This window comes from Mustela nivalis (assembly GCF_964662115.1).
Source record: "Mustela nivalis genome assembly, chromosome: 10".
Classification (NCBI taxonomy): Eukaryota; Metazoa; Chordata; class Mammalia; order Carnivora; family Mustelidae; genus Mustela; species Mustela nivalis.
This window is the reverse complement of record NC_139029.1, coordinates 26,523,733-26,535,778: the sequence shown is the minus strand read 5'-3', so window position 1 is coordinate 26,535,778 and position 12,046 is coordinate 26,523,733. Positions and strand designations below refer to the sequence as shown.

The window sequence follows — 12,046 nt, the reverse complement described above, 5'->3', positions numbered from 1 at the left end:
AAAAGATCGCATACAAGCCTTAACCTCTTCATTAACTCTGCGTGCACATCACTGCAAATGTAGCTGGGCTATCAAAATAATGTTTAGCTTTAAAGTAATAGTAACCAACAGATGATAAATATGGTACAATGTTAGGAAAAAAAAAAAAACTGGACTAGCTGTTTAAAACAGTCTACCATGTTAAGATATGAATATTTCACTCTCCTCTGACATGCATGTCTTTTTGAAATCATGGTTGGAAATAGTGCATGTAATATAGTTGATTTGATAATACTTACAAGCAGAAAAATATCACAAAAAGTTTCTTCTCTCATCATGGGCACTTGTTCCAAAACTCCTCTCTTTTTTTTCTCAAGCTCACCTCAATAGACTTTGGGGTCATTTACCATATTCTAACCACTTCACAAAGGTTGTTGATACATTTAATAAAAATTAACCCTTTGTAGTTCATTTTTAGAATTATGCCCATCCTTAAAAGAAAAACACAAACTTAAGTAGAGAGTAATTTAAACAAACACATTTCTGTCAAGTTCATGCCCAACGCACTCATTTTGTTGGAATTACGATCAAAGCACAGTTCACCTTATAGCCAGGTTCCCGTGGACTTTTCATTTCATCATGAGCCAAACCATGTTTTCTGAATGTACTGGGAGAAATGTCTATCCTCCTAAAAATTGAAAATAGGAAAACTGCTTAATAATCCCCATAATGTGAATGTATTATTGGTAGTATTTTAGTTCCTAGTTGGTTAAGAGAACCCTAGGCATTCCTTTAAATTATGTCTCATAACTTACAAATATATATTACTAATATTCTTTGCTTATATATTTATCCTGTCCCATAGGTGTGTCTGTGTACAGGCACATGAGCGCACACGTACACACACACACACACACACACACAGACCAACTTCTCAGTCAAACTCAAACTGAAGAAACTTCTTATTCCTTCCTAGTACTGTTACAGCCAGGAAGAAAGACACCTACACCCACGCCTATAATCTCAAGTTCACATCAAGACTATCCATGCCCTGCTAACCTCAAAGAGCAGTTTTCGTCTCGGGAATAAGAATATAATGGACCATTATTTACCTATGAGATAAGGTCTAGGTGAGAAAACTGCCTGGTACATACACACATCCTGAAGACCCCGGACTGTTGTAGAAAGATGGTTCTCCTCCCTACTACAACCGAGATGATTAGTAAGAAATTAAAGCTACAGCCAAGTTTGCTTCTAGACAAAGCCCCTATGTGCTGAATATGCTCCTACAACTGAATGTGACGGTCCTTAAACCTGCTGGGCTTTTAAACCCTTTGACATAATCCTCCAAGCTCTCCCATGCACTGGAAATTCTTCTAGAAGAACTGCTACATGGAACACGTGTGTTCCATGTAATGTGTTCCATATATCAGTCCTGGAAAAAAAGCTTAACATTTACTCCACCTGCAGCAAGTTCACCATGGTCTCAGGTTATCATCTGCCAGTTCTCCAGAATACAAGGACTCATCTATATCAAAAGGCCGGTCCTTCCTCAGGCCCACAGTGAAACCTGCAGTCATCGAGGCACCCCCTTTCCACTCAAACTACAAACACCCACTGCTAACGGAGCATCCGGAGAACGTTCACCCTAAACTCCGCTGCTAAGGCACCCACCTCACATTGACAAGAACAAGATGAGTTTATCATTCAATGAGCAAGCTTTTATGGCCACCTCCAGCTTAAGGCCTAAGTCCTCACCTGTGTATCTCTGGGCTTTTCTTGTTTTTAGCTGCCTCCTGCTCAGTTCCCCTCTTTAGGTATTTAGTAAAGCGCTCATGCAATGTCATTCCTGAGGACCCAAAGTGATGTTCTGTGGGAATTCAAAGAAAAACACATTACACTCTCAAAAGTGGGACCAAATATTCGACTCTTCTGCATGAACCCGAAGCCACAGAAATGTGATTCAAGTAGTCAAATCCATGTAACAGACACACTGAAAAGGGGAAGGAAAGATGCCCGGGTCACACACCATACAATGTTGGCTACTGCATGTCCACTGTCGCTCTGTCTTAGGATGTGGGTATGAGGAAACCCAGAGCTCACTTCTCTATGAATCATGGCACCAACTCCCCCTGGAGTTAAATTTTCAAGTAGAACCTCTAACTGGCCCACCCCAGCTGCTGTATCACTTCTCTTTACCACTCCCCAACCTGCCCACCTCAGTTTGCCCAGGACATGGCAGAATAACGCAGAGAAGAAATTCACACCACTAGGTCTCTGAGAGACCTCTAGAGGCTTCCATCTGACAGACAGGAAAAAAGAGAGGTGCTGGAAAGGCCACACTCCCTTCTTCAAGCCTTGTGTGAAGGATTTTACCTCTTCTCACAATCACAGGTTACTAGCATTTCGTAATCTTCAACACTGTAATTAAAAAATGGAAACTCCTCCTTGGAAGGAATTTCCTTCGAACCAGTCCCTAGCTTCAAAGGCGCTTTTGATGAGATAAAGAGGCCTGAAAGGCTCCCTTACGCACCCAGTCATCATTGTGCTTGTAGCAGAGGAAATGAAGCCCGCAGAAAGGGCGCTCGCAGCAGGCTCGGGGTGTGCACTCACCTTTCACATGGTGAACGATGGTCACTATGTGCTGGGCAAACAGTTCAGAGGGGCTCCGCTGGGACTGAGCTGACTGTATGTGCTGGAAAATGGAACGAAATTCCTGTTCCTTTTTGTTGCTATGGACTAGATCCCGACAAAGCTTGCGTTCCTGAGCCAATAAGCCACTGGGTCTGGAAAAGAAACATAGGGAGGCCCAGTGTAACAAGATATACAGAAAGTCCAAACATTTAAACCCTAAAAAAGCAATGCTTTTCTCCCCGAGAGTTTAAAATTTACCCACAAAGTTGCTTTTTGCTTCCCACCAAAGTTCAAAGTAACCTCAGGGGACCATAACGATGGGAAAGGAAGGTTAAGGGCATCCAAAATCTTTCTCCCCTTTTCTCAGTGGGAGTCCTTAACAGGAACAAATGGGCAGGGGGATGTACTGAACCTCAGTGAGTCTTGTTTTTGGAGTCACTGAGCTTTTAACACACACAACAAACCGAAGAGTATTTTAAAAGATCAACTAGCTTGGCCAGCCAGGACCACTCAGTGAAGTGGGATGTGGCCAGAATGCTGCTCAGGTGTACTTCCCACTGGCAGTACAGCTTTTGCCCCAGGTACAAAACACAGTCAGCCAGGGCCTCCTTACTCTGCTCAAGTTGGGCCAGGCAACTCTCCCCTGCCCCTGCCCCAACTTTAAAACTGTTACATTATGTGATGGAGGTGTGTAATAACAGACTTCAGTAACCTAGCTAGGAATGGAAAAATGGATTCTGGACAGCTCCACAAGGCAAATCATCTTAAACACATTTAAGGGAAAAAATGGGATGATGGCAAGTAGGGTAATGGATAGAGGTCAAGAGGTGGGGGGACCCAACACCCAGAAAGCCAGTCACTAAAAGATGCTTTATCACCCCTGTGATACGGTCCCTAACACACAACTGCTCAGTGACACGTTAATTCCAGAAACAGGTGAACATTATCAGCACTGAAACTTGGACAGCAGGAGAAATACAAGAGGGGCCTGTCCTGGTTCCAGAACATCCTCAGGAAGAGGGGTTAGGAGATGCCCCTTAGCCCACTAAAGCCCTGAGGTTCAAGGACTACATCTCACCTTGCAAGGTCCTCATCAAAAGAGTCCATCCGGACATTGACCTGGGCCTCTCGAGTAATGGAAAAGGAAGACTTCCCTGTGGAAAAGTCTCCTTTGGCTCCTAGCTTCTCTCGGCTCTCAGAGGTCTTTCTTGGGGGAGGTGATGAGTTTTTCTCCTGGACTGCTTTGTAAGCGGTCACTCGGAAATTCTTTTCAGGCACAAACCCCCTGTGCCCACTTTCGGTTCTCTTGGGTCCTCCCCGATCCTCCTTCTTGGATCTCTCTGAGAAAGATTCCTCCTCCAGCTCCTCTGTTTTCCTCTGCTTTTCCTTCCCTGGAGGTGCATATACCAGGCCCTCCCATTTGCCTGACTTCTCCTCCTCCTGGTTTTTGTTTGCCCCTGCTAGGGCTTTCGACATAAATTTGGGTTCATCATCAAACTCCGATTCCTTCCTTCCCTTAGCTTTGTCCTTATCTTGATCATCCATGTCTTCCTTATGGAAGTCTGCCATCTTCTTCTCAAAGTCATCTCGAAGCTTATACCTTTTGGGAGACTGGCTACCCCGAAAAGACTTGTCGGTATCAGTTTTGGGAGCAAATGGATCAGATTTCATTTTCGCATCACCCAAGCCCGTGTCAGAGAAGCTCCCTTTCTCTTTCATTTTCTCTTTATCGGTATTTGTTTGTTTCTGTTCCTTATCTTTTCCATTCTCTGTCTTCTGCTCATCTAGGTACCTATTTATAAAAACACAAGGGAGACACAAAAGAGGCCCCTTAAGCAACCTGATCTAAAACAGCACCATCTGGTCTTGTGTTTTTGATTCTTTGAACAAACATGTCTTGTGGATTCCAGTGTTACCAAAGGACTTTCTACTTGATTACTTTCTAGTAATTTCTGAAAAGCAGCCTTTCACAGATCTATGAACTTGGATGCCATTTAAGAGAAAAATACACGGTCCATAGAGTTGTGTTACAAGAGCAACCCAAAAGAAAACAGCAAAAGTAATTTTTAGGATACTAAAAAACAAAAACCTACTTACCTGTAAGTGGTCTAGGAAAAAAAAAATTAAGGTCTTATCCAACCTTCACTCAGTCACTTAAAATCTGCTTTCAGCAAAGTTAACATAGAATGTTCAACCTTGGACTGATTTTGCTTTTATACAACTCACATTTGGAAATACAAGTCTCAAAAAGAGACTTCATGTTTGCTTCAAGTCACCTAGAAGATCTAAATATGAAATATACTGTGAACACAAATAAAAACAAAATACAAGTTAATTGGGGGAAGGGGACAGAAACCATCCTACTCGTTCTTATGGAAAAGCAGAGCTCATGCCTGAGTCTCCTAATGAGACTCCCAGTTCTGGCAGGCAACCACACCTACACTTTAAAGCAGAGTCACTGAAGATTGGAAAAGTACACAGGCTGAACATCTCATCTGTACCATTAATGATGAAAGTCTAATCAAGTTATAGTGGCACTGCTATGGCAAAGAAGAATAGAAGGACAGGAGGACATCAAAGAATATGCTAATAAGGAAATGGGGAGGGGGTGGAACCACCTGCCCAGTAAATTCCTCTTAACAACCTCGTCCCCATACAACTTCCCTGTTAAGTCTCTGCCATCCCAATCCATCCAACCGCACAAACAAAGATTCAGGTTCCAACTCACCATGTCCCCCAGAGCAGAAAGACAGAAGCACGGTCACGTCCTCTCCTAACACGCAGCCTGGTCGGCTTCTACTGGGACACACACCCACCTTGTGATTTTAAAACAAGGGCTTCCTGGACTAAGCCTTGGGCTTTCCCATTCTGCCCAGTCTCCTCAACTGGAGAGTGTGAGGGTACGAGGTGTAGCTCTTCACCATGATGGGCTGATGCAGATCGATCACAGTAGATGGTGGGTCCTACAGGGTCTAACAGCTCCAATGGGCATTCATTTTGGCAAAGACCGTGTTTTTTTTTTGATAGCTGACCCACAAATCTCTACTGTTCTCTGGCTTATATTGGTAGAATCCAAGGCAAATTTTATATGTGAAAACATCATTGCAGAGCAGTCTAAAACAACTTTATGCTGCAATACAAATTCAGGAAGGTAGGAAAGCTAGAGTTAAGCTAAAGGTTTCCTTGGGTGGTGTTTTCAAGTTTGCTAATGCGAAGTTTAGGAAACAGGGATTACCTTATTACCATTCATCACAGAGCTCTGAGATCACATTACAATTAAGCTGCCAGCTGGGGAGGCAGGAACACCACCAGGGAGGGGAAACAAGACACTTGCCTCTTTGTGTAGGCTGCTCCTCCTGGAGCAGATGCCTCCTCCTTCTGAGACGAGCCATACGTGGAGCCAGTGGCCGGTGGACTCTTACCCACAGGGCTCTTTTTGGATGGACTCAAGGACCCAGAGCCATGATCGAATTGACCTTGGTGTGTCCCAGCCTGGTACCCAGCACCACTCTGCAGAGTTGAGCCCATCTGGGACGTGTTGGAAAGCGGAGGGCTGGGTTTTGGCACAGGGCTTGGACGGGGTGAGCGCCGCCTCACCACCACCGACTGGAGTGGGCTTTTAAGAGCAGGGCTTCGCTCCCGGGGGCTCAACTCAGAAACGGCAGAGGCCCGTGATGCAGAACCAGCACTGTATGTGGTGGCATCTGGCCATGCTTTCGAACTGTCAGATGCTTTTGTATCTTGAGAGGTGCCTCCAGAGAACGTCTGTTCCTTGGCCTCGTCTCCTTGGTTATCCCCGGCAGCCTGAGATGGCCGGCTATCCTTGGAAGAGGACTTTTTCTCCTTTGTGGACTTGCGCTTGGAAGATTCCACTCGGCTGTGGTTGGAGGAAGAACGAGAGGATGAGGAGCGCCTTGACCTGTCAGAGGAAGACTTATCGGAGTTTCTAGAATGGCTCCTGGATCTTGGTGAAGGGGACCTTCTTTTTGGGGACCGGGATCGGGATCGGCCCCGACGAGGACTATATGCTTGCCGGTAATTCTGCCAATTGGAGCGGTAGTTTCCATAGCCACCTCGGTTATACTGGCCCCACGGATAAAAGCCTCTGTTGCGCCCACGGAAATAATAGGGCCTTCTATAGCCTCTGTTGTGACCTCGGAAATCCCGATTCTGATACACTCTTGGGTGATTTCTCTCTCTGTTATGAGCTGGAGAATATGATCTGGAACGAGACCTAGAACTGAAAAGGGGGATGGGGGAAATATTTGAATTTTTGACACAAGCCCTTTTATTTAAGAAATACCTGCCAACAAAGAGGTACAGTTTCAAACCTTGTTCTTAGGTATTTTGTTTTCAGTTTTGTTCTCAAAGAAACAAACTTAAATATTTAATTCCACTGCTGACCCACATTAAGTGCAAACATATAGATAAAAATCATTTTCACCAATGATCCACTGAGACCGCTTCACTACTACCACAGCACGTTTCATTTTTTCTTTCTTTCTTTCTTTTTTTAACTGTAGCACATTTTAAACAGATATCAAATGTTCTTAATATAGTAAGCTAAACAAAGCCATTTTAATTAAAGTATACAAGTTGCTTTGAGTTTCACAGTGGCGCTAACGGTCCCCTAAATCCCCGGAAGTCAGGAAGAACACAAGCTCGGGTCTGCAGACCGGGGCAGGCTGTGCAGGTCCTTCAGCCACTCCACTGGTATAACCTTCTACTCCTCATCCCATTTAGCCCTCTCTGTCTGTGCAGGGTTATTTTCTTAGAGTCCACTAGGACCTGGGATTGTAAATATGTAGTCCCAAGCAAAGAACACTTAAATAGGAACTTGGAGAATGCAACTTCCAAAGCTTAAAAAAGAATTCACTGAAATCAGATCAGCAAAATAAATAAATAAATAAATAAATAAATAAATAAATAAATAAAGGTTTTGGTTTTTTTTTTTTTTTTTTTTTTTTTTTAAACTGAGAACCTGGATATGGTCTCACTACTCAGGTCTGAGTTTCTGTTGCTGAACACAAGATCCTACACCTGGGTGCCACAAGAGGGCACCATGTGACCACAAGACACCCAAGCACACAAGTTAACATAAGAAAACTATAAAATCAGCCCTCTTCCCGCATCACCACCCACATTTCTTTCCAGCCAACCTAAAGCCTAGTGTTGTGTTCTTCTTCATTCAACAGTATGGAACCCCAATAGAGCAAAGGCACATTTCCAGAACCACAGGGATTCAACAGTGACCTAACTTTGTAAACATTTCATGCTTATGAATGCGAGGCTTGTCAATGCTAGGGAGCATGTTAGGGAGCTTCGAATGCTAGGGAACTTCGTTTCCACCAAAAAGCCAAAAGCTGTTATCTGTTGGGTGTAAAAATCCACTGGGGTCCTTGTATACCCGATGTGCCTTGTCAACTGAGACACAGATCATTCATACTAACCACTACTCCTGAACAGTTAGATAAAAATATGTAAAATTATTAGAGAAGTCTTTCCAAAAATACTTTCTTCATACATAGTAGGATAAAAACCCTTTGGTTAATCAACAGCACTTTCCATATTAGACCTAACTAGGAACAGATACATTCTGTTTGCCTGTTTTATAAATAACTACATTTAGCAAATGTGACAGGTCTTAACTCAACAATGGTGTTTTTAAAAAGAAACTTACATTTAATTTAATCTAAAGAAGATAAAGTGGAATTGGTCTTCCACTCCTTATTACCCATGGTGTTTAGGTTCTTTACCTACCCCAAGAACAGTGACTGGCAAAAATGCATCCTATTATTGGTTGTTAACGGTTGCTATTCAAGTACAATTAAAAAACAAAAACAAAAACTTACCTTCCATACTTTTCATTCGAAAACAGTAACAATATAAGAAAAGAAGGAAGAGGCAGATGCAGGCTATGAAACTGAACATGACCCGATTAAATGGCTATACTCGAGAGAGGTGATGCACCACCAGCACTAAGGAGGGTTTAATTCATGTTCCCATCCTCAGAGGCTACTGCTGCTTCTGTCACCAACTACTAGAGGGCCCTGTGGCATACTGCATCCAAAACCCGCAGTCACTGCACTGATGCAGGAACATGAGTCTCTGCAGATTGCAAATGAAGTTATTTACGAGAAGTCACTTAAAAGGATACGGTCTGTGAAATACAAGGAAACAATCAATTTTCTCCAATTCTGTAGAACTCAGCAGTTAAGTTAATTTAAAGGCATGGTTTCTCAAACTCTCTGGATAGTATACTTTCCTTATAGGAGAGGGAAAATAAAAGAAAAAAAAATCATGGAACAAATACGCCAGAAATAAAAATTGAACATCCAGTGGCAAATTTATCTGTTTCTAAAAAACAGAGATGTCAGACTAGAATCGAGTATAAAAACATGTTTTTTGGTGGAGAAATTCCTTCAAGATAACAATCTTCTCAGTATAAAAGACAGCACATGAAGTGGCTCTAGGCCTACCCCCACACATACTGCCCAAGATATTTTCCCCTTATTTGCCAAGTCAATGACCATGCCAAATAATCTGTAGAGGAAGAAGAGATCTGTCTAGACAGATCTGCCCAGAATCCCAGTTATCACAGATACTTCAGAGCTTGTTAGCATTTTTCATGCTGGTTTGTGTCAGTTCAATTTTGTCACTCAGTTTTGGTTGTATTAGCCTCTTGTTTTTGAGCCAGTTACTTGATTTCCATTCACTCGATTAAGTTTTAAAGTTACCTTTCAGAACCAACTGAGATAAACTGAAATTTAAATGGCCCAAATCTAAAGACTCTAGGTGCAAGGCAGGAGTTACAAAAAGTCACTGCTCAATCCCCCATCTTGATAGCAACTTCCTAAGGTAGATATAAATGTATTTAGTGGGCTCCCTCTTCTTTTTCTGGAGAGGTAAAAGGTGGGATAGAATTTTACTTTTATGGATTCTCACACAAATGGGCAACAACCTCTATTTAGCCTACGTTTGAACTAAGTTTAGTATAAAAATGCATGCCCAAAAACCAAAGAGGAGAAGAAAGGCTAGGACTCATTACCTTCAAGGTGTAATGTTATCTTTAAAAATAAAAAATCTAGTGTTTCTTTTGTTTGAGGGAGAGACTCATTATATTCTACCTTCTTATCAGAATCATTAATATTTACGGCCGCCAACTTTTTATTCACCCTCCGGTCTGAAATTAATTTTCAGGGAGGTCTCTTACAGATTCTGTTTAAGAATCAACTTGTTCTCATCACTTCTTGGCCTTCTGGCTAGGATCAAGTGAAGAATTAACTTGTTCTTGTTGGGAGGAAAGAAAAAAAAAAAGAATCCCACCAACCATCTCTTTAAAACATTTTTAGGAATACTACAAGACTACGGGAATAAAGAATGCAGCTTAATAACTACTATTCCTATGGTTTATTTTAAATTTCATAATCAGTTCATTTAACAAAAGAACTCTAGATACTCCCAAAATAAAGAATGGAGGGAGTGGGGGGGTCCCCAAGTGGTGAGACTGAGAAATTATCTCCCTGCCTGGTGCGATTCTGACAAAAATAACAAAAACTGTGCACATTATCCCCCTTTGGTAGTTAAATACAACACCATTCACATGTAGAAACTTGTATATACTAAAAGGTTCTTGTCTACTCAAAAGAAAATTAAAACAGTTTTAAAGACTAAAAAACCCAACTCCCAACACATGAAAAGAGGAAAGGCGTTGGAGGGTTAGCATCCTATTCTAAGACATAACTACAATAGGGAAATCCACCTAAAGATGTCAATACTGGCTAAATTAAAGAATACTGGCAACAAATTACAAAGAATTCTTTGTACACTTAGGCACAGTGATGTCTACAAGAGTGACTTCTGGATAGCTTTGCTGTGGTTTACCAGACAGACACTGCTTATCAGTAACTGGCACATCGGGTATATGCAAACGATTCCCATTAAGTTTTTAAGGTTTAATTATGTTAAGAGTTAATAAGGTTGCTTTCCTCACAATGTCGGTCATACTATTAATCCTCTTAGCTATCTTTTCTTTGCCGATGATGCATATAAACTTTGGTCCAAAGCCTCCAGGAAAAAACAATCAGGTGTAGAGATTTGAAGCAAGCAGCTCAGATAAAAACAAAATGCTCTTCCTTCCAAAGTAGATGAGAAATAGTACATGCTGGCAGAGGAGAAAAGGAATTAGGCAAACAGCATGGCACTCAACGGTGATTTGGATTCGCAGCGTTTCAAGAAACCTGTAATATCTTACAGCCCATTATCCCTCTGCCTTAAGCCAACCCACTCCAACTGAAACTCATAGAAAGAATCCAGCAAAAGCTCTTCAGACACCCACAATGATCGATGCAATGGTTATCCTGATACACAATCACATCCCCTTACCTCAGCCTGCGTTTCCTTGAACGAGAGACAGATCGACTTCGGGACCGAGACTTTGAAAATGAACGAGAACGAGATCTTGATGCAGATCTTGAGCGGGAAGAGCGAGATCCAGACTTGGATTTGTTTGTTTTTGACATCTCTGAAGAGGTCACTTTTCAGTTACACCTAAAATAAGAAAACAGATTCAAACAAATGACGGAATACCTTTGCAAAGTTGACCTTCTCTGGACACTTAGAAACAATTAAACACACACACACATACACACAAAACAACTGATTAAAAACACTTTGCCCTTTTACCAAGAGGGATTTCTATGTTAACTGTACATCAATTAAAAAGAAAACTTTTTTAGGGGTACCTGGCTGACTCAGTTGGTAGAGCACGCAACACTTGATCTCAGGGTTTGTGAGTTTGAGTATCGTGTTGGGCCTGGGGCCTACTTTAAAAAACAATTTTTCTTGGGGCGTCTGGGTGGCTCAGTGGGTTAAGCCGCTGCCTTCGGCTCGGGTCATGATCTCAGGGTCCTGGGAACGAGTCCCGCATAGGGCTCTCTGCTCAGCAGGGAGCCTGCTTCCCTTCCTCTCTCTCTGCCTGCCTCTCTGCCTACTTGTGATCTCTCTCTGTCAAATAAATAAATAAAATCTTAAAAAAAAAAAAAATGGGCAGAAAACAGAACATATTTCTCCAAAGACAGACAGATGGCCAAGAGACAAAGGAAAAGATGCCCAACATCACTCACCATCAGGGAAATGCACATCAAAAACCACAGTGAGGTATCACCTCACACCTGTTAGAATGGGTAAAATAAAAAACACTAGAAACAACAAGGGTTGGTGAGGACATGGAGAAAAAGGAACCCTTGTGTGCTGTGGTGGGAATGCAAGCTGGTGCAGTCACTGTGGAAAACAATATGGAGGTCGCTCAAAAAAATTAAAAATAAACTTACCATATGATTGAGTAATTCCACTACTGGGTATTTACCCTAAGAATATGAACACACTAATTCAAAAAGACCTGGGCACCTCTATGTTTACTGCAGTAAAATTT

At 42.1% G+C, this 12,046-nt stretch overlaps 1 protein-coding gene across 8 annotated transcripts in view; it reads right to left on the bottom strand.

Annotated features, from left to right (window-relative positions):
* THRAP3 (thyroid hormone receptor associated protein 3) overlaps positions 1-12,046 on the bottom strand; it is a 75,036-nt gene that overhangs the window by 7,966 nt on the left and 55,024 nt on the right. For all 8 annotated transcript variants that reach the window (XM_082686867.1, XM_082686864.1, XM_082686868.1 and 5 more), the window contains 6 exons: positions 10,999-11,163; positions 5,948-6,853; positions 3,692-4,405; positions 2,593-2,765; positions 1,738-1,849; positions 583-667 (listed from right to left, as the gene is read on the bottom strand). In XM_082686867.1, coding sequence (XP_082542993.1) covers positions 583-667; positions 1,738-1,849; positions 2,593-2,765; positions 3,692-4,405; positions 5,948-6,853; positions 10,999-11,135 — 2,127 coding nt within the window. In that variant the 5' untranslated portion in view covers positions 11,136-11,163. The remainder of the gene's footprint in view (positions 1-582; positions 668-1,737; positions 1,850-2,592; positions 2,766-3,691; positions 4,406-5,947; positions 6,854-10,998; positions 11,164-12,046) is intronic.